Source organism: Amblyomma maculatum, chromosome 3 (assembly GCF_055883805.1).
Source record: "Amblyomma maculatum isolate TAMU_Amacu chromosome 3, ASM5588380v1, whole genome shotgun sequence".
NCBI lineage: Eukaryota > Metazoa > Arthropoda > Arachnida > Ixodida > Ixodidae > Amblyomma > Amblyomma maculatum.
In genome coordinates this window covers 124,269,871-124,292,453 of record NC_139346.1, presented here as the reverse complement: position 1 = coordinate 124,292,453, position 22,583 = coordinate 124,269,871, and the positions used below count along the sequence as shown (strand labels likewise).

The following is a 22,583-nucleotide window of genomic DNA, read 5'->3' as shown; positions in this document are numbered from 1 at the left end:
AAAGAGGAGCATTTGCAATTGCGCTCCTAAGTCCCTCTCGCGCCTGGGCACTATAATAGAGAATTGTGCTCATACTGTCACACCCGCCGATTTGGGGGGCGAGAGGTGCGTAGGAGCACAATTGCTTATTGTAGTGCGCTTGATACCAATTGGATCGGGTGCCTCTGCCGTTCGCAGTGCTACAAACATCTTGTGAGAAGAAGTGTAACCTCAAGTTTTATGTTGAAGCAATGACGAAACTTGACAGCAGTACTGGCCCCATAATACCCCCTCCTTTGTCCATCTTCACGGAACGCGCTTGCATCGTTCGACGGTTTCCTGACCCTTGATGCATTATTTGCTCTTTTCACCCCTCTAATCCTCTAAGAACGATCCCTACGCTCCGCGATGCCTTTGTGCCCCGCACCAGCACTCGTGCACACCGCGGCCGACTGAAAAAATGGATGGTAGAACACGGATATGCCTTATCAGCCCAATAATTCTCTGAGAGCAACCAAATTTTTACATTCCATCAATACGCCTATCAGCACTAGCTGCCAAATGAGTGAGTATATTTCTTGGTTCTATTTTAAAAGTTGTATTTTATACGCACATTCGTGGCCTAAAGTTTTGCGAGCTGGAGAATGCAAAACAAAAATAATGTTATCCCTTCTCATTCTCCAAGGGTACCAAAATTTCACGTATTTTTTCAGCAGATGAAACTCTATATCTAATTATTTAGTTCTGTTTTCATCAAGCACCTTGCATGATTGGAACAAGTTTTTCTAAAGGTTCTGGGCCTATATTTGTTTTTGCATGTATGCGTAGATATGCTCTTAAGCTGAAACAGCTGAAATTTTCCAGGAGAGGATGGTAATATATTATTCCTTCTACTAAATTTTCGTACTCCATGCTCTGTACACCGGGCCGCATACAAACGCAAGCAATACCTAAGCTAGCATGGAGCAGTTTTTCTTTTTTACTTTAATTCCGTACATGTCATCGCTAACGATGGTCGACAGAGTTGGTTTTCGCTCAGCCTCAGCCGACGTAATTTCGGAGTATTTCCCAAAATTAGGGCTCCAATCGCTGTACACAATTGTACTATTTGTTGTATTAATAATTTGTTGTCAAAATGCGCAGATGTTGTTGGCTGATCATTATGATTTTCTGGAATAAACTGCTGTAGTGTGGCGAGAATTTCCCATCCTCAAGGCTGTTCTGTACGACCTTTGTTTTCACGTCTGCTTTGCAAAAGAAAATATCTCTTACTATTCTAATCAGACGCGGAGCGTACAAGTACATGGTGGTGTGTTACTGCTTCGCACTGTTAGTCAATCAGTATTTGTTGTACGCATAGAATGCTTTTAGCTCCCATATATTTTATGAGCAGAAATATTTAGACTGATTCATTTCTGCATGAAGGTTTCATTTCGTTTTGCTTGAAATGCCCATCTGATCTTAAATTCTGCTTTCAGGGTCAGCACCAGTTCCTGTTATGCTGTTCATCCCTTCTGCGACTGCAATGCAATACCTTCAGTATCATCAGCATCGATGTCGCAATGAAGCATGGAGAAAAAAGAAAACAAGCATTTAGGCACTTGGAAGCTGTGTGGAGCGATAGCAGGTGATGCTTTATATAAGCTAGTCATACTTCACTTCAGCTTATAACAGTCCTGCTTTTTTATTGGCCAGCGCTTAATACCTTCCATTACTCATTTTTCTCTTCTTTAACGAATAAAAGGAGTCGAATGCCTCTTAGAAGTTGAGCTGTCTCAGTGTATCTCTTTTTCATGAACTTCAGTTCAGTTCAGTCGGTAAGTCGGGTCCGACTCTTCGTGACCCTATTGACCATGTCACGCCACGCTTTCCGGTCTCTCACTATCTTCCTAGCATCACATAACTTCATCTGCAGTGCCTTGAGGATGCCATCTAACCATCGCGTTCGCTGCCTACCCCTTCTCCGGCGACCCTCAACCTTTCTCAACATCAAATCATTCTCCAGCGACTCCTCTCTTCTCATCAGATGACCAAAGTAAGAGTTGACCCTCCAATGAGCAGTCAGGGTTTATGGTCGACAATATTGACTGATTTGATCTTCTGGCAGTCCAAGTAACTCTCAAGAGTCTTCGCCAGCACCCCAATTCAAACGCGTCAATTCTTCGGCGGTCAGCCTTTTTCACAGTCCAACTCTCGCCTCCATACATCACAACTGGAAAGACCATAGCACGAGTTATACGGATCTTAGTTGGCAGACTAATGTTTCTGCTCTTTACTAGGCGGTCAAGGCTAACCATTGCTCTCTTTCACAGAAGCAGGCGTCTCCTAATTTCATGGCTGCAGTCTCCTTCCGAGGTAATCTTGGAGCCCAAGAAAAGAAAATCTGTCACAGCTTCCACTTGTCCCTTCATGCTCCAGGACTTGATAAGGCAAGACACCATGATCTTTGTCTTTTTAATGTTCAGTTTAAGCCCAAACTTCTCACTCTCTTATTGTACGCGCATCAGAAGTCTCTTGAGTTCCGCTTCACTTTCTGCATAAAAGTGGTATCATCCGCATATCTAAGGTTGTTGATACGTTTTCCAGCAATCTTCACTCCAGCTGAAGACTCGTCCAGACCGGCTTTCCTCATGATGCACTCTGCATATAGGTTAAATAGGCAGGGCGACAGTATGCAGCCTTGCCTCACTCCTTTCTCAATCGGAAACCAATCAGTAAGACCATGCCCAGTTCTGACTGTGGCCTCTTGCCCTTCATACAGGTTCCTGAGGAGACAGATGAGGTGAATTGGAACTCCCATCTCTTGGAGAGCTTGCCACAATCTGCTGTGATCTACGCAGTCAAACGCTTTCGCATAATCAATAAAGCAGAAGTAGATGGGTTTCTGGAACTCTCTTGCTTTTTCCATGATCCAGCGAAGGTTGGCAACTTGGCCTCTAGTTCCTCTGCCCTTGCGAAACCCAGCTTGCACGTCCGGAAGCTGCCGATCCACATACTGCTGCAGCCTACCTTGGAGGATTTTCAACATCACCTTGCTAGCATGCGAAATAAGCGCGATCGTGCGGTAGTTGGAACAATCTTTGGCACTGCCTTTCTTTGGAATGGGGATGTAAACTGACCTCCTCCAATCCTGTGGCCACTGCATGGTTGTCCAAATCTTCTGACATAATGAATGCAGAATGTTAACAGCGTCATGGTTGAGGTTTTGAAGCAACTCAGCTGAAATGCCATCAATTCCGCTAGCTTTGTTCTTAGCAAGGCTGGCTAAGGCCCATTCAACTTCACTCTTCAGGATGCCCGGCTCGAGATCAGTGATCACAACTGTCTTATGTTGGGTTTGCACATTCGGGTCCTTCTTGTACAGTTCTTCTGTGTATTCCTGCCACCTCTTCTTTATCTCTGCGGCTTCAGTGAGGTCCTTGCCTTGTTTGTCCTTTATCACGCCCAGCTTAGCACAGAAGCTTCTTTTGGTACCTTTGATTGTCTTATACAGAGCTCTTGTGTTCCTTAATTGGCTGTTGTCCTCAACTGCTTGGCAGTGTATGTTCAGGAAGGCATTCTTATCTCTCCTTGCTATTTTCTGAAAATCCGCATTGAGAACCTTGTATCTTTCTCTTTCCCCCATAACTTTTGCCATCCTCCTTTCCTCAGCTATTTGCAAAGCCTCTTCAGATAACCAGATTGCTTTCTTGTACTTCTTTTGCTTTGGAACCACCTTAGTAGCAACTTCCTGTATTATATCGCGAACATCAGTCCACATCGCTTCGGGCTCTTTGTCTTCTAGATCTAATTCTTGAAATCAATTCCTCACTTCCACAGCATATTCTAATGGAACTTGATCCAAATTATACCTGAAAGGCCTTCTAGTCTTCTGCGTTTTCCTCAATCGAAGCTTAATTTTGGCAACAAGAAGCTGATGATCGGTGCCACAATCGGCCCCAGGCCTTGTTTTTACTGCTTGTATAGCGCTTCTCCATCTCTGCCGGCAAAGAATATAATCGATCTGATTCCTGTGCAGACCGTCCGGTGAAGTCCATGTGTACAGGCGCCTCTTGTGCTGTTGAAAATGAGTATTCGCATTGGTCAGGTTGTTTTCTTGACAAACCTCTACTAACCTCTGCCCAGATTCATTCGGCTCACCAAGACCGAACTTGCCTGTAATTCCGGATATTTCTTTACTCCCTACCTTAGCATTCCAGTCTCCTGTGAGAAAAACGACGTCTGATGATGGGGCGCGGTCTAAAAGGCATTGTAGGTCCGCATAAAATCTCTCAACGTCAGCTTCTTCAGCAGTAGTGGTCGGTGCATATACTTGGATAACTTTTATGTTGAAAGGGTGAACTTGGACCCGAAGTGAAATCATTCGGTCGTTTTTGGGGTTGTACCCTAGCTCTGATTTGCCCATTCTTCTGTTTACTATGAGAGCGACTCCGTTCCTTCTCTTGGATTCGTGCCCACAATAAAATACATAATGGTCGCCGGAGTTAAATTCTCCCATTCCGGTCCACTTGAGCTCGCTGATACCCAAGATATCAATGTTCAATCTGTCCATTTCTCGCTTGACGATATCCAGTTTACCTTGCGTCATAGATCTTACATTCCATGTTGCTATGTGATACATCTCCTTGCAACATCGGAATTTCCGGTCGCTTCCCGACACATCCACAACTGAGCGTCCTTTTGGCTTTAGCCCAGCTGCTTCATTCGTCCTGGAGCTACTAGGAATCGCCCTTTGTTCATCCCCAGTAACATGTGGGACGCCTTCGAACCTGGGGGTCTCATCTTCCGGTGCCATATCATTAATGATATTGTGACTGGCCATAGGGTTTTCTTGGCGGGAAATACTGGAGTGGGTTGCCATTACCTTCTCCAGTGAATCACATTTTGTCAGAACTCTCTGCCGTGACCTGTCTATCTTGGGTGGCCCTACACAGCAGAGCTCACGACTTCATCGAGTTTCGCAAGCCCCTCCGCCACGACAAGGCAGTGATCCATACGAAATAATTATTCGTGCATGGACCTCTTGACGTGTTTTTTTTTTTTTGGCCGTAAATTCCTTTGCTGCACACGAACTTGGCCGTGCGCCTGAAAGAAATTACATCAACCTGTCCTGCATTTTATTCCCACTAATTGTTGGCGGTTGCGCGACGTTCGATATGGCTCGGTCTCGAGCCTGAAAGTGCTCCGCGTTTTGCATTAGCGGAAATAAAGCAGGAATGTGACCTGAGACATGTTTTCTAAATTTGCATGCGCATGACTTTCATATACAGTAAAAGCAGTACAAGAATCCTTTTTTGGTTTTTGCAGGAAAAAAGCTTTCCTTGATGCGTAATGTACTACGAGCTTGCCATATCTAGATCGTTGTTTCCATGCAGTGTTGGCTTATAACGCCACAACGCAAAAAGAATCCCTGGTTGTGTGACTATAAACTTAGAAACTTCGCTGCAAAAGATAATGACTAAGCATATATTACCCGTCCTGCAATGTTGTGACAGGTGCTGCTGAGGTCTCCATGACGGCGCTGTGACACACGATAACTGCGCGTGGGGAGCAGCAGCACTAACCTTTTGATTTTCTCTGTTTCCGCAGATTTCATATCCATTACAAGGACGATATATACGTCGCAGAAATACAGGTGTTCATCATCAGATAGATTGCCAGAGCAATCGACCGTGGAAAAGGCTGAAGGAGACACTTGATTGAGTTTTCTCAGATGACATCTGGAACTGCCCACCATATTAAGCCTCTTGCCCTGCACTTGGACAATACCGGCGCCGCCCTTCGGAAACTCGCCACTCACCAGCCACCTAAATAGATATGGTGCCACTGGGCCTTCCAGTGTGTTCCAACAAACCTCTGGGACGCAAGCCCGCTCTTTTATTTCTAAGTAAAGAAATCTCATTCACAATACATATTTCTGGTTTGCCTCAATGCATATTTTCCAATGAGTTGTACAAACATCTGTATGCATGTGAATGACTGGAAGCAACAGATTGGCAAAAAAATATCAAACCAACATATAAATCCCGATACTACCATTATGCACACCAGTATTTACTCTTGGCTTACAAATATTGCAGTGCCAATGAATTTGAGAGGATGAAAATATTTAGAAGCCAGTGAAGAAAATTCGATGGCAAATCTTACGATAGCTGACAAATGCGATTGGGTTGACAATATAGAACAGCCAGTCAATAGGAATACATATAAATATCGGTTTGAAACTGGAAAACTAGCATCGTAGGTATACCGGCGTTTTCAATGGTTAATATAGGTCCTACATCTGTTTTAAACTGGTTATATATGGGCTCAGGTTGCATTTTAGTCAATTGCCAATAAAGGTACGACATTTGTGCCAATTGTTTCTAATACTGAGCCGGTATTGATCCGATGCTGTTGTGCTACTTGGGTTTTAATAGCTCAACACAGTTTCTCATTAGGTTATCTCTGCCTTCTAAAATATATATTTGACTACTGTACGGTTATATCAGTAGGAATTATGAGTAATCACACGTATACGTATGCTGTTCACTATTTTGCTGTCTAAGCTTTCGATTTAAAAAATCAACCTGATTTCTACTTGGTAGAGTAGAGTAACGCCTGTGCTTTAATTTTTTGTTTTTTTTACAGATACCATGCACAAAAGCAGAGGTGGAAGTTTTTCTCTCCCAGTTTTTCATCAGCAAATGGTGCGCCGGGTTCATTACTTCGAGAGGGCGGCAGGAGCAAGCCTTTCGCTAAGTCAGCAACCTCTTCAACATTGCTGAACGCAGTTTTCTATAAGGTTATCTCTGTCAATTTTGACATTTATATTTTACTACTGTACGATGCCTGCAGTACGGGATTATATGGAATGACACGTACACGTATGCTGAGCATTTCTTACATTCTATGCTTGTCTATTTAAACAATTCCCCTGATATCTACTTGGTGCACCGCCGAAACTCCCTTGCCGGAGAAAGTGTGACAGATACTGTTCCTTTCCTTCCCAGTAAACCAATTATATTTATACGTACACAGCAACGAACGCCAATGATAAAAAACGTTCAAGCAAATGATGGAAGAGGAAGGGTAGGCTTTCACCAGTCTCCTCTTAAGAGCCATCTGAGACCCTTTATTTTTTATTTCTTTTTTCTCTTTACATGATCGTTGCCTTTACTTACGTTGAATAATGGATTAGACATTACAGTCTGTGCACCAGGTCTGTGTTACACCACCATACAGAGTTGGCCTCAGGAGATGTCTTCGCCATAAATGACTATTGAATATAGAACGATTGTGACTGATGTTTTAACGACAACAGATCATTGTTTTATGCACTTTGCAATGATACGACAGGAAACTAGTTTCCCGTAAAATTATTTCAACACCTTTGTGAACGCGGGAACAATGTTCATTTCTTCCACAGAAAGCGGGCCATCATTTGTGTTTCTTGATCAGGGATAAAAAGTGCCATAAGAGCCACAGTCTCCCATTTGATAAGGTACATAGTGCAAATTCGTTTCGACTGACCGCAGCAAACCTTACTTAAGCGTAGCATCATTGTCTCGCCAAAAAGAAAATAAGTCGTCGAGCACTCTTCGAACCAATTCCGACACAAATGGAGTAGATCTGCATGCCTGCGCCTCAACCAACTCTGCCACCGTCTGTTTCTGCGTATTTCCTGTTCTCTGTGAAGGTTACTGTGGTAACAGAGAAGGAACAGTGCGTTTCAGAAACGCTTTAATTTATCCAGAACGGTCGAAACGCATACATTCAGGTTTTTTAGGTAACACTTTGAATGACATACCACATCGCTGAGCGGACATGAAGGTCAACGTGTCTCACAGCCATTCTCTTTTTACTTATACCGTGCAGACAAAGCAACATGAATAACTTGTATAGCACACCCCGCTTGATTATGGGTAGGCAAGAACTGTACCGTGAACTGCGTGATTGCAAAGACATTTCTGTAAGTCTTCTGCAAAAAGAGTCTCGAAGCAATACTGGATCCCAGATGTAGATGCTAATATGGTCTATGACTGTCGGTTCATGGCAAATCCAGCAAATCAAGTTAACCAGCCGTCACGCGACACAAAAACCGTTTCCTTTCGACCACGGTTTAACTGGTAATGTAGCACTATGCAAATGCAATCAGAAACGTTTTCTTTACGATGGTGCTGCCATCTTTTTACTTCTTTAGGACATTCAGACCTTCCCTTACACAGTTTAACAAGGTACTCAGGCATTGGCAACATTATATCATGCATGTTCTTTGCATTTGCTTCAGTGTTACATCACTAAGCTAATGCAGTGAGAATATCACCTTTCAATGTTATAAAAAAGAGACAACCCGCAAAACACTCAGGTTTCTGCCTTTGATGGACACAGGAAATTCGGGTGAGTTACGTCATAATCTAAATAGAAAACCATGCGAGCGAAGGATCGCTTTGATTGAATAAGAACATAAACCTGCACATTTGCAGCAAAAATGACTGGACAAAACCATGTTTTTTACTTTTCACTGAGTGAAACAAATTTTAAGACTTCTTTTCTCCCAAGTCGAACGCCGACATAAATTGTGAAAAAATATGATTTTTCTCTATGCTTACCATTGACACGGGTTGGGCTTCAAATGCATACAAGAATTTGAAATAATGAACTAATTGCTTATCGTTGGCCACGGAACGTCGATATCTCAAGGCCACTCCACTTCGTTGTTTTCGCCTGCACAAGTTGGCACTCCAATTCATTAATCTCTTGTGTCCTTGCAGTGTTCACGGGATACAGCAGTTTTAACAGACCCTTAAATGGTTTCGGATTGGGAAGGTGTGTTGCCCCAGACCCATTTGTCCTAGTAGCGAGCAGCATCTTTGTCTGCCTCTAAATGAATTTTCCTAATGACAAAAACAGCTCTGTCGTTAGCGGAGGATAACATATCTCCTTCAGTTCTTTCTTATCATTTTATGCTTTCATTCTTCATAAGCCTTAGGAAAGAGTCTGTATTCATAGCAATTTACAGAAGTGGAAGCGGAAATTCCTTTCTAATAGACCATAGCATATGACCAAGTAAAGAAAACCTGAAAGCACACGCAAGCATGAAAAGTGGTGGCAAAAATTTAGGTACTATGCTTCGGCATTCGAAACGTTTGCCTGCATTCCGCACAGAAAATACGATGTCTCTTTAGTTTTACGTACAAGTCGCATGAGTTAACAATTGTATGAAGTGCTTCCTAATTTTCGTTCGGAGAGGCGTAACAACAGCTTGATAGCTAAAACATGTTCCCCAATATTATGCTCGGGACTGTTGACTTGGATTTCAGAAAAAAAAATAACGCCTAACGTCCAAATACGGCGAGTTATCACGAAGCAAGGACGAGTGTGAAGAAGGGGCAATAATGTTTGCGAATGGCTGCAGATGTTACATATATTCACGGAAACGAAAATTACAATTATTCCTGAGATTGCCTAATTAAATAACTATGCCGAAAAGCTATCTCCACTTGCAACAGCACACATCAATGCAGGCATATGAGAAGACTAGCACGAAGCGCGCTAGCTGTTCTGGGCAACATTTAACGGAAGGATTTCACTGACAATGCAGTAACGATGCGTTGTTTGAACGCAGGCGTATAATCATGCAAATGACAAAAGCAACAAGTCCTTAAAACAGTATACTCGCTCTAATACGCTCCTTTATTCTTTAGCACCCTCAAGCGCTCTTGACTGCCGGATTGACGCGATTACGACTCAAAACGCAAACAAAATATATTGGTAGTGGCTTAGCTTGGTTAAGACTGGATATCAGAAGCGAAAAGCTTCGGCGATGCCACGGCTTAGCTTATGGTTTCTTGGCGTAGTTGTGGCTTACCTTATTGTTCACGGTTGCACCTTATAGATATTCCATGGCTTATTATCTCGGTGAAACATTGATTACAGCCGTACATCACATAAGATTAAACTTTATTTCGATTCCACATCATTATCACCGTTACACTTCTATGTAGACATAAACACAGCCCGGTGAAAGCACGCGGCACCGGTTAGAAGTCAACCGGCAGAGTCGCGGCGGCGGTTGTGGCGGCAGCGGCGACTCCGAAAACCTGCGCCTCTTCTGTGACGTCACGTCGTTTGCGCATGCACAGCTGTGGCTTTTATTGCGAAAGCAATACTACGCCAGGTCTAACCTCTCTTCGCTGTGTGCCGTGTCCGTGTCCAATACCGTGGTCCCCTGGCAGGAGCTGCCAACTCGGGTCTCTCGTTTCTTGTGGGATGGTTATCTCAGATTCAGCCTGCCAGGACCCATGCATTTACGTTACGCCTGTATGCCCCTAAGTCACGTTCATACGGCTTGGTTAAAGCGGGGCTTTATATGTGTTTATAACGACGGAGCACAACCGAGATTCGGAGTTGACTAGCCTAGTGAAGCTTTCCGCTTAAAAAAATAAACTGCCATTTTCCGCACAAATAGACAAACGAAAAATTACTTACAATGATATTTTCCACCCAGAAAGACACAAGATTGGATTTCAAGCTTCAGGGTTGCCATATCAAGGCAGAAATATTCCGCTGGTCAGAGCCGCGGCAAAACAGGAACAAGGACTTAACCGGCGCGCTCACAATGACGTCGAGTCATAGCGAAGCAAAGGCCAACACACCGTTCACAACATCCACTCAAGTGAGCAACTCGCGCAGGCGCCTTGTCATTCTCAGTCGCCCTTGTGAACTGTTGGAGGCTGACGCGAATCAGCCGCCGCTCACGTATCCATTTTAACAGTGGCCGCAGGGAATGCGGACGGTTAGCCGAGCTCGCCATGAAGGAGCAATTTGAGGACGTTAGTTCCGCCCCTATGCAGCCTCCGCTTCACTCGGTGAAACACTATGCATAGCGTCAGTCACGCAGGCGTCTTTACACTCCCAGTTTCCCGTCGAACTTCGATGAAAACACGAAGGCGCCACTCACGATGTCTGTTTAAATAGAGGCCGCAGTCAAACCGCGCAGCCGGCCCGGCTATATTCAGCAGCACAGTCTGAGATATTAGGCCTACGAGGCTTGCTGCTTGCATGGTCGGCTGCTGTCGCTGCGAAACACGAGGCTTGCGCCGTCTGCTGCTGAGTGCATGTCGCGCCGAAAATAAACTTTACGGATTCAAAAGCGAAACTGATAAAACAAATATGCAAAGAAAAGTACTTTCCACTGGCATATGCTTTCGGAACAGAGCGTCACTTCAGCCTTTCTCAATCTGAACTGTCATACGCTCATTTTTTATGTACTGTTAGAGTCGTAGATTCGGACCTGCGTCAAACCTCCGCAAGAGCTCCGTGGCAGACCAGACGGAGTGGCTTCAGGCTTGACAAGGTTAAGTGCTCCTTGTAACCGCAGTTCGTTCCCATGGCATGGATCCAAAAAGCGGATGGCATGCCATTATTGGTCCTGTTTCCAGTATTTCGTGTTTAATGTTTACCCATATGCCTGACCTTAGCGAATATATTTTGAAATTTCCTTTCCATTTACTTTATGAACCATCAAAACACTGCAAAACTATCTCAAAGCCAACCTCGGATTCAGAGATATAACTTACAACGTACTTGGACTTGACTCGGGCAAGGCTGCTTGCGCACAAAGCCGACTTCAATATGCCGAATTCAGCCAGCACGATTCATAGACACTGACGTCACCTTGCTTAGTCAAATCAAGCACGCGCTCATAAGCCGCGACACGGACCTCGCAGGGATACGATTACCGAACAGTTCATTATAATAACGCGCACGGTACAGCCACAAAAATTCTTATTTCACTTAGCACTCATAGATGCGTAAACGCTATAAGTGTTTTTGAAAGAAAAATGTGACGATCGGGCGTTGCGAATAGCGTTTTCTGGATACTTTGAACGAGTTATGATTTTGGCTGGCAACACTGTACATGACAGCTCAGTAGCTTGAGGCAATACAGTGATGAGGAGTGATGAGCATTGCTCGTGCTGTTTTCGTACTAGATGCACTTTTTCACGCAAGAAGGCACCGCGGATTAGTTGAGAAGAAAGGAAACTACTGCCCTCTCGTAAATAGATTCCCAATGCTATAGAAAAAACACACCGACGTCACCTCCTTTCCCAGCCATACAAATTTGCATTTAATATTCATGACTCATGAAAAAAGGGTCTTGGAAGCTTCATTTTATTCACACTAGCAAGTCAAAAATCACCTACATTGATTAGCTGCGCTTCTCTTGTCATATCAGGCCGTGTCGTTAACATGCAGCCGACCCGTATTTTTTCTACTACCACTTACCGCAACCATGACCATAATTTTTTGGTTACGTTCGCAGTTGATTTTCTGGAAAACGGTGCCTTTAATATATTAAAACCATCCAGCAAGGATTGAGCAGAAATGCAGCAGAACTTGTGCAGTATAGTGTCAGATTGAGTGTCCCATCGTAGGTGGAACAGCTGCAGTTGACATATCGAGGTCATCAATTTCTGTCCGCTTTTCTAGTCTAGGAAGGGATGCTGTATTGGTTGGAAGCCTCTATTACAAAAATATCGTTGAAATGACATCACTAGAGTTCATTGAGTGTTAATACTCTAAATGTGGGTTTTCAGAACGTTTGCAATTTTTCTTTCCATCCAGAAACAACATCGCTGTGCTCCCGAAGAATAATCTAACTGGCTTAGTTGGATTTTTCCCTGCAGCATTCCTTTAACTTGAATTAGGCTACTAGGTTGTGCTGCAGTGCATATGAAATATAATAACTGAGAACATATCTGCATTTTCTGTGCAAACTTATTGTTTATTGGTATTGAAACCAAATATTGAGCTTGTAGCATGATGTTATTGCCCGTAGATACAGATACTTGCAGCTTCACTTTGTCGCTTAAGTCAAGGAAAGTTTCGGCTATGGTGCATTATTAAAATTTATTTCTTTTTCAGGAATCTGCAATTAACAATAAAATTTTATGCCACGTACGCTGCATTTCTTTGTATCATGTACATGCCGCAAATCGTTCTTGTAGCATTACCTGCAAAATGTTATTTTTTTTTGTCATTCACTGCCTTGAAGAACTACAAAGAGAATAAGCGTGAATGGTGACAGCCATGGCTGATGTCGGATTCTGTATTTGCACTTGCAGTTGCTGTTCAGTGCAGAACTGCAGTGGCGGGTGCCATAACTAAACTACCGCCTTGGAAGCCGTTTCGTATCACTTGTGTGCCGCGGAAAGAAGGCCACACATTATTAGTCCCTAACTTGGACAGGACTATTTCTTCTCGTGCAAAGCTGAATGAAAAAGACATAATGCATGCATGTAGCCACCTTGATGTCAATATTTGTTAGAGTTTGTTAGGTAATGTAATAAACTGCTTTTGACTGAAATAATCTTCATTTTTTAATCAACATGCAGTCATAGCCAGCATACCAAAATGTGGCAAGATGTGCTTCACTTGTTGTACTCTACGTCTTTCAGTATTTCTTTTACAATCTCTTAACAAGCATGCCTCACCACCTGCTAATGGGAATGCAGTTTATGTATACTATATTTATTATAATCGCACAATTCCCTTTGTGCATGAAATGCAAGCTTTTAGCAAAAACTAAAGATTCATCCAGCACCGTTTTATTAGATATTGCTATATGACCGCTTGAAAGAGCAGCGTAATGCTAGAATTGATTTTTAGACTGATATGCATTGTTATCGGCAAAGACTAATGGAAATACATTGTAGTATTATTGTCTTGTGCACAGCTAGTGTTCATGACATATTAGTCAACTTGGGCTATTCATGTGACTTTTTGAGTGGCTAGAATATTCTTTTTCGCACATAATGATTCTATGCAAACAATTCTGCATAACACCTGTGAATCCATGCATGCTGTTGCTTTTTTCCCTGTATGCCTGACTTCCCTGTAGGGACTAAGGGCATTCCGCTGTATGTTTTGTGTAGGTTGGCAATAAAAGACTATTGTAGGCTGCTAAAGTAAATCCATTGTCAGTAGCCAGCCTGGAAAAATTTTGGCCGACTGCGGTGTCGCGTGGTATTAGGGTGGGCAACCTACATTTTTGCGGGCTGGCCCCTCAGGACCCGCTGGAGATCCGTTTGAGGTAGCGCTCAAGGTTTTTTTGTTGGCTCTTAATAGGCTTCCCTCATTTCCATAGGCAGCGCCTGCAAGCCTCCTGAAGGTCCCCTTCGAATGAACCACGGGGATGTTACGCCGGCTTTAGGTAGGCACCCCTCTTTACCCCCCTGTCAGCCCCTGTGGGTCTCCCATAAGCGGCCTTCTACCTACCCTACAGGTCCCATGTCGGTTCTGTGTGGGTACCCCTTATAGACCTTACTGGAGCAGCCCCAGGCTTACCGTGACTGTCCCCCATGGGAAGCCCAAACGATTCTGGTGGGCTGATTCTGATATCACCCTTACATATGAAAGGAGCGGCCCTAGTTGGTAGCTCCTGTCCGTGGCATAGGGGTAATGTGAATTCGAATACTATGGCAGGCTGATTTTTTTATGAGGAGACCGTAGTTATGCTTCTTCACGGCGGCATAGCTACGCCTTTTCATGGCATAGGTGCGGCCACCCGAGGTCTCGCTGTGGCTGTCGTGGGGTTGCTTTCACGCAAACGTGCTGCTTTTGAATGGGACTGTTCAGGAGCGCCAACTGGAAGGCATAGACAGGACTGTCATGAATGGTGCCTGCCTGCATAACACGCGGTTCCAGGGTGACAGTCATCCCCATCTGGACAGAATGTATTCTTCTCCAGAACTCTTGCCCCTATGCGCCTTGTACGATATTAAACATGTGAAGTACAGTCGTTGCATACTTTGGTAGAAATCGAAAGAAAATTCGGTTTAATGGTAGCCTCTGGTATTTTAATGGAAACAGTTAAATGACAATAACTTCGGTAATGATGACTAGAAAGCGATATAAAGGCTGCCGACAGCGCAACCGCCAAGCTTTGCTGTCGAGTGGAAATTTAAACTGTTCGAAAATTTGAAAGCCGTTGAAAAAAGCAGCATTGCAAGATATCAAGAGCCACAAAGTGGAATAGAGCTCACGGAGTAATATTAGCGATTAGTATTTAAAGTACCCAACCTGACACTGATTTCAAAGAAATTAAAGACAACCCAGCTTCAAAGAATGGACACAGACAAGTACAAAGCAGCTGTTTTTCGCGCACGAGGCGAAACGTTCTGGCCAGGCAAAAGGCCAACGAAGTGGGCGTTCGCGGAGGTAAAAACATACTCTTGCAATAAATAAATAAATATTGCAGATAAGAAACAGAAACGTTGTTTCTGCTGAGAGGGTTGTTTACAACCGTGTCATCACCAATCACTTCAAACAACTGCTGGGGTACGCGCAAAGAGCACACGATGGCTTTCTTGCTGATTTCTTATTGTTAATACCAAAGCTCGAAGAAGCAGTCAAAATTGTCACGAAGAACCTATATCTCTGTAAGAATAGAGCAAACAATATATGAGCTAAAGCCAAATAAAGCATCTGGCCCCGACAGACTAGGGGCAACTTTTTAGAAAACATCAAATATTACTTTAGTCCACGTCCTTTTCAAGGTAGCTGTCGAAGAATACTAGCAAAAACGTGTTCCTTTGTCGTTTACAATGTGGCACATAGTATAGTTACAAAAACAGAGGAACCAAAAACATTTATTTTTTCCGATTTGTCTCATCACCCTAGGCTACAAAATATTTATGAAGATTCTGGCCAAAAGAATGAAATGTGTCATTACCATAATGGTAGGGCGATATAAAACTTGCGGTATCAAGAGCCGTTCCATCACTGCTAACATACGCATAGCAATTAGTATATTAGGTTGCTGTGACGTGGTGGGAGAAAAATTTGCGTTTATACACCCAGGCCTTGCGAAGGCTTTTGATCGCGTATCGCACGACACTCTGTTCTCTATTGTACAATATTTCAGTGTGTGATGCGTAATAGCGGAGGCCGTTAGAATGATATATATTATTTGCACAGCGAGAAACATTGAAAAAAACCTAACTGAAAAAAATCTGTGCAAGATTGTCAGTGAAACAGGGATGCCCTCTGCTGCCCATGCTGTTCGCTGCCTACCTTGAACGGCTTTGCATAGCCATTTTCAGAAGCAAACGCACAACAAGTTTCATGTTGTAGGCTGCACAAGTCAGTCTTAGTTGATGCAGATGACACTGCTGTATTCTGCTAACACAAAGAATGTGTAAGTGCAATGACGGCAGCAGTTGTACAGATTGTTCAGAACTACTGCAGATCTACTGGTGCACAAATGAACTGGAATAAACGTTCTAGGTTTTTGGCATGAATACTGGGGTGGAACACAAGGTTACTATTCACAACTCCAGTGGTAAACCATTCATGCAATGTAATTTAGTGTGCCACTTCAGTGTTATCGGAACCCAGAATCAAACTGGAATGCTCATAGCACAAAGGGAAAGGGAAGGGCCAATGCATGGCAGTGGCAGCAGCGTTCAATGATTTCGCGCGTCACTGTCTAAAACACTTTGCTTATATCTTAAATATGGCACGTGCTGTGTGTGTTGTGTGCATTGCTAGACAATAGAAAAAAATTCATCTAGTTTTTCAGTCATCATATGGGTCTCTACTTAGAATAGGTCGTCAAACAAACTTGTTTAAAAATTTAAAAAAGAAGGGCTTGATATATTGCATTTATTTTTGCGACAGGTTGTATCGCGCAATATGGTTAAGGACAATCATTGAATTAGTGTAGGGCCGTCTGCTGGCCAAATTTGTCTGCTCGTCTGAAACCATGACTGCAGCCTGTGAGAATTGGCGCTCTCACATAAGATGTTACACGTACGGTTCTCCATGGACTACCTGAGTTATGTCAATAGCGAAACACTGTATACAGATTTAGTGGACATAAGGCTGCCAGTGGCGATGTACCGTTTGCTGCACTGCGGAAGTCCAGAAGGAGACGTCCTCAAGAGAGTTAAACGATTGGCAACCCTACAGTCAACAAGCATTTTTCTTCACACTTCACACTACTACATCATGATTCAAAACATGGATGCACGACAAAGTCACTTTTGTCCTTGGTCGACTGTTTTATCCGTAAAAACCTGAAACAATAGAGCACGCGTTTTTGGATTGCTTGGAGGCCATTTTTTCAGAGATATCCTTCAGATAACAGTAGTTTTCGTTGCATTCCTATGGCATTAAGGTTCCTACATGTACAAAGAGATGACATGTATTTTGAAGCTATAATGCTCCTGGGCCTCTGCGGTTTGTGGAAACCGAGAATGCAGCACAACAACGCAGATAGGGTAGTGCGATGTCTAAGTGAACACTTGAAAGTGTCCTGCAGTTCAGAGAAGCGCATCAAGTACTTCCTGCTCAGCCAACATGGATAGGAGTGCTTGATGCACTGGTGCTCTTGAAAAACATTTAAAAACTGTCACCTCAGTTAATTGGTTGCTGACGTGTCCTGTCATTACGCTATATCCCTGTCCCATGCCAAACTAGGCAATAAAGAAAAAAACAGCGGCGCTGAGGCAGTAGTTACGTGCGCCGACTACAGTACCAGGGTATCCGGGTTCGATCCTGCTCAACGAACTAAGAAATTTGAAGCCAGATATGACAATATTTTAAGCAATAAATATAAAGCAGTTTGATTCCAAGTAACTGAAATTAACTAAGGTTGTCGCCCCGGCTCTCGTGGCAGGCAATTGGTTTATTCAATCAAACTATCGGCCAATCCCTTACCGTATATGCTTGTAAAATGCTGGAACATATACACCCATAAGACGTTTTCTCTTAGAGAAGAATCGATTTTTTGCAACATGCACGATTTTGCTCTGAATTTTTTATGCATATCTGTACGAGTACATACCTGTACGAAGTGACACAATTCCCATAAAGAAAGGTGTTAGGCAAGGAGACACGATCTCCCCAGTGCTATTCGCCGCTTGCTTATAATGAAGTATTCAGAGACTTGGAATGGGAGCAGTTAGGGATAAGGGTAGATCGAGAATACTGCAGTAATCTGCGATTTACTGATGACATTGGCTTGCTAAGTAATTCAGGAGATGAAGTGTAAATAATGATTGGTGACCTAGACAGGAAAAGTAGAAAGGTTGGCTCAAAAATTAATATGCAAAAGTCTAAGGTAATGTTCAGCAGCCTCGGGAAGGAACAGCAGTTTACGTTAGGTAGCGAAACACTGGAAGCAGTAGGCGAATATGTCTATTTAGGACGGGTAGTACGCAGATCCGGACCATTAAAACGAAATAACAAGAAGAATAAGATGGGCATGAAGCGCATTCGGCTAGTACTCGCAGATTATGACTAGCAGCTTACCGGTATCGCTCAAGAGGAAAATATACAACAGTTGCATCTTACCTGTACTCACCTATGGGGCTAAAACGTGGAGGCTAACCAAAAGGGTTCTACTTAATTTGAGGACAAAGCAGAGGGCCATGGAACAAAAAATGGTAGGGGTAACATCAGGAGATAGGAAGCCTGCAGATTGGGTCAGAGAAATAATTCAAATTACTGACATTCTAGTGGAAATCAAGAAGAAATGGGCATGGGCAGGACATGTAGTGCGAACAGAGGATAACTGATGGTCGTTTAGGGTAACAAACTGAATTACAAGGGAAGGAAAGCATAGCAGGGGACGGCAGAAAGTTAGGTGGGCGGATGAGGTTAAGAAGTTCGCAAGGGTCATGTGGATGCAGCTAGCACAAAACCGGGTTCATTGGCGAAATATGCGAGCGGCCTTCGCCCTGCAGTTGGTATAGTCAGGCTGATGATGATGATGACGATTATGTGCGAATTTACTACGGACGTACACCTCAACGTGGAGTCTTCTTTCTAAACATACATACTTTATGTCGGTTTCTCTAAGACATTCGACCTTGTCCAACATGAACGTCTGATGATTAAACTCACGTCTATCTCCCTACACCCATTAATACTGTCATGGATTTCTTCCTTCCTCTCAGACCGTACTAGTTTATTGTAACCAGCAACCATCGCTCCATAATCTATTATATTATTTCAGGTGCACCCTAGGCTCTATTTTTAGACCACTTCTATGTATAGTTCTATCAGTGACCTCTCTACAGGTTTCATTTCGCAATTCGCCTTTTTGCTGACGATGCATTTTTTTTTATCGCTGGCGTGCTTCTGCTTCCGACTAGTCACTCCTACAGAAAGACTTAAATGTAACTGAAACCTGGTTCGCCACCTTACTCAAGAAACTCAACATGTCCAAATTAACGATTATGCATGAGCTCAGAAAGCATTCCATGTTTATTATTGATACAAATTAAACCTCAAGGCTCGTGCCCAACTGTGCAAATTTCCTTTCCTTGGCGCGCGCGTTTGTTGCAGTCCTCTTGCGAGTGCAGGGTTGGTGTCGCTATGTCGCGTGGTATTATCACAGGCGCGTGACATTTTCATGCAACTTGACCGTCACGTCACATTGTCACTTAATAATCTCATAACCACGTGACACCTTTGTGCAACTTGAACGTCACGTGACCTTGTCATGTATTTCTCTCACAAAACGTGATCTTTTCATGCGTGTTGCTGCCGCATGACTCTGCCACATGATATCTTCATTTTCACATGACATACTCGATCATTATTCTTATAATTTCAAAAGCGCACCTGATCATTACATTTCACTAATGACCATGACTGGGTATTAGTCACTACCTTATATATTTCGCTAGGCTTCAGATCATGACTGGTGACACAGTCAACTGATCACGTAACTTCCAGACACATTTTGCTGTGTGATTCCGCGGACGCTTATTGCGTCAATATAGCTTAGTAAGCCTATCGCCTTAAACATACACTGACATCGCACAGCACACTGGTGTCTTGCTTGCAGCTGCACAAAACGCAATAAGTATTCGTACGGACAATGTAATTGCTTTGTATTATGCTTAATCATGCGCGGACCGTTTTTCACAAGTTACAACGAAGGAATGGCCCAGAGCACGTTCATGTCACCCCTTGTAAAAAATATTGCTACAGTCAAGTAGTACTCTTCCTGCTATTCCTGGCATTACCTGCTCATATTACGCGCATGTATTGCCACCTGCTCCAACAGGAATTTCTCGGTCGAACAGCTCACTCTACAACCTGCCAAACTCATGGTCTAATCTTTCGTAACCTCATTAGGCATATAATGCAATCGGTAGAAATAACTTACAGTTCACCTGTGTTGACAAGCGTGGCCATTACTAAGCCGCAATAAACTCCAAAAACCAAAACCGTCTTATTCCGGTTATGTTGAAATCCAATTGTTATGGATATTTCGCCCCTGGCTCCAATACCATGGATGTCCTGCGTGGATGGTACTGCACTATGGACCATCATCCTCAGAATCTCCGGAATAATAAAACGGACTGTCAAGTGCATGTAACTCAAGCTCTATTAAATATATTTCCATGAATTGGTACTTATGTAGCCTCAATACGTAAATCTGATAGATTTACGTATTGAGGCTGAGTTTCCTCTAAGTTGTAAATCGAATTTAGTATTCCTTACAGAGCAGGGTAGTCAAAAGAGACAGAGGATTTTTTAAATGCTTTTAAATTTTTGCTTCCTAGCGATTTGTTCCAAAATTGCAGTTAAAAATAAAATTGATTATGACGAAAAGCGGAAGTCATTCCAGCGGCTCTACAAATGATATCAGGGGACTGAACAAGATTACATCTCGCTTCACGTTTTATAGCCCAATTATAAACTGAAAAAAATTTCTCCAATAATTCTATGGTCTAGTAAAGTAAAACGAATAAACTGCAATGACAGCAGGTTAGCACTTTTTTGCGTGTTTTCTAGCGACATGAATGTTCAAGGCATTAGCATTTCGGTTATTTTTTGCGTGTTTCCTAGCGATATGATTGTTCAAGGCAATAGTATTTCGATTATTGCTCTTGTTTGGCATTGTTTCCGCGCATGAATAAGTGATTTACATTTCCATGCAAAAAAATCTCCGTTGATTTTTCCAATTTCGGCTCTTGCTTTGTTTTTACTAATAACTTGAGATTTCTTTCATTATGAATACTTCGAGGTTACCTGCAAATTGAGGAAATCTCTATTTGCTTTCAAAGTGAGGCTGTTTGTTTCAGAAACCTGTACAAGATGTATGAAGATGAGTTTGAACTGCTGTAATTTATTGTTTTCCGCGAAAAGTATTTTTGTGCATGCTTCTTAGCTCATTGTTTATTGAAGACGTGTCTCTTCCTATGGCCTTGTCCCTTTGTTCCAAATTTTGATATACCCATTGCTTCCTTATATATATATATATATATATATATATATGTGTGTGTGTGAAGACATGTAACGCTGATTCTATAGAGCTTTAGTATTAACGCTGTAGAAATTGTTATTTCAAGTCTTAGGTGTTAATTTTCTATAGCAAAAACTGTTCGCTAAACCATTATGTGTAATAATGGGGGGAAATATATTCAAATATATGTTTATAGGATCGCGGTATACATGACGTTTGATGTCATATAATAGTTAATGAGATCTGATCAATCAGACCGACGCCTCATCACTAAATTGAAGATGGATTCTTAACTTTACCTGAAAAAAACGTGCAGCGTAAATTTTATATATAATAATCATTTTGCTCATAATCTATTCGTATATTGTGAGTAATAAGTATTTCTTCACAAATGATGAAATGTTCGCAGCAAAACAGTGCAAGAAAAGCAGGGACAAAGAAAGATGAATCGGAAATTGGTGCCCCTATTTAGAAATAGTTTATGCAGGGCAATCTGCCATCATGTTTCTCATTAGCGGAAGCGGAATTTTCAATGGCAGACGTACGAACAATAAAAACAAGAAAACAGGGCAACCGTGAGGCCTCGATTACAAAATGTAGCGGTATGAAAATAGGGTTTCTTCTGTAGATGATAATGATGTTTCGGATACAAAAATTAGAAAGGGGTTATAATTTTAATAACAGTAAATGACAATGTTATGAAGGTTGTTTGGAAAATTCGAAAATTCACGTCAAAGAGCAATTGTTGTGCAAAAAGGCTACATTAAGAAAGGCAGACCAATTGATTCAAAGTCAGTTGCATCATGAGGCTGACTCATCGTTGTCGGTAAGAAATCGAATGTTTGAAAACGTTGTCATCACCAGTCAGAAAAATATAGATAAAATGTTTGTGCGAAGAGCAAAACTGCTATGAGGGAAGCAAAATGTCTGTAGTGGTATCCCAATTTGGTGTTACTACAGCAGAAAAGTACTGCAGAACTACAGGGAAGTACTACATTCTGTAATACAGGAGTAAATAATATTTATCGCATGTTTAACACGGATCGTTCTCTTTTTCGGCAACATGATCTTTCAGATACTTTTGTTACATTCGTGGGCAAGTGTAAAACATATCCGTGTTTGTCATGAAAGCGAATTTTAGTTAGCAATGTGCAGCCTGTAAGCCCCGTGCTGCGGAATAGGTTCCTTCTAGGAAAAGTAGATTTATTTTTCGGTATTGTATTGCACATCGCTACTGTATGTTGCGGTGTGATAATTCCTGACATTTTGTCACTGTCTACAGATTTCGACAAGCGAATGACAGGTCGGTAAGGTCACTAATCAACAGGATAGGCCTGGACACATAGAATAGCGT

General features: G+C 42.6%; 1 protein-coding gene across 6 annotated transcripts in view; it reads right to left on the bottom strand.

Moving 5' to 3' along the window:
* The window catches only part of LOC146195944 (uncharacterized), a 112,359-nt gene that overhangs the window by 39,852 nt on the left and 49,924 nt on the right, over positions 1–22,583 (bottom strand). For 3 of the 6 annotated variants that reach the window (XR_014706059.1, XM_084597969.1, XM_084597972.1), the window contains exon 2: positions 8,571–8,685. Coding sequence is in view for 2 of the 6 variants with exons in the window: in XM_084597972.1 (XP_084454098.1) it covers positions 8,571–8,599 (29 nt within the window). In the remaining 4 variants the exon portion in view is untranslated. Of the gene's footprint in view, positions 1–7,142; positions 7,238–8,570; positions 8,686–18,331; positions 18,438–22,583 lie in introns of those variants that run through there. The other 3 variants (XM_084597970.1, XM_084597973.1, XM_084597971.1) reach the window with 2 other exon arrangements.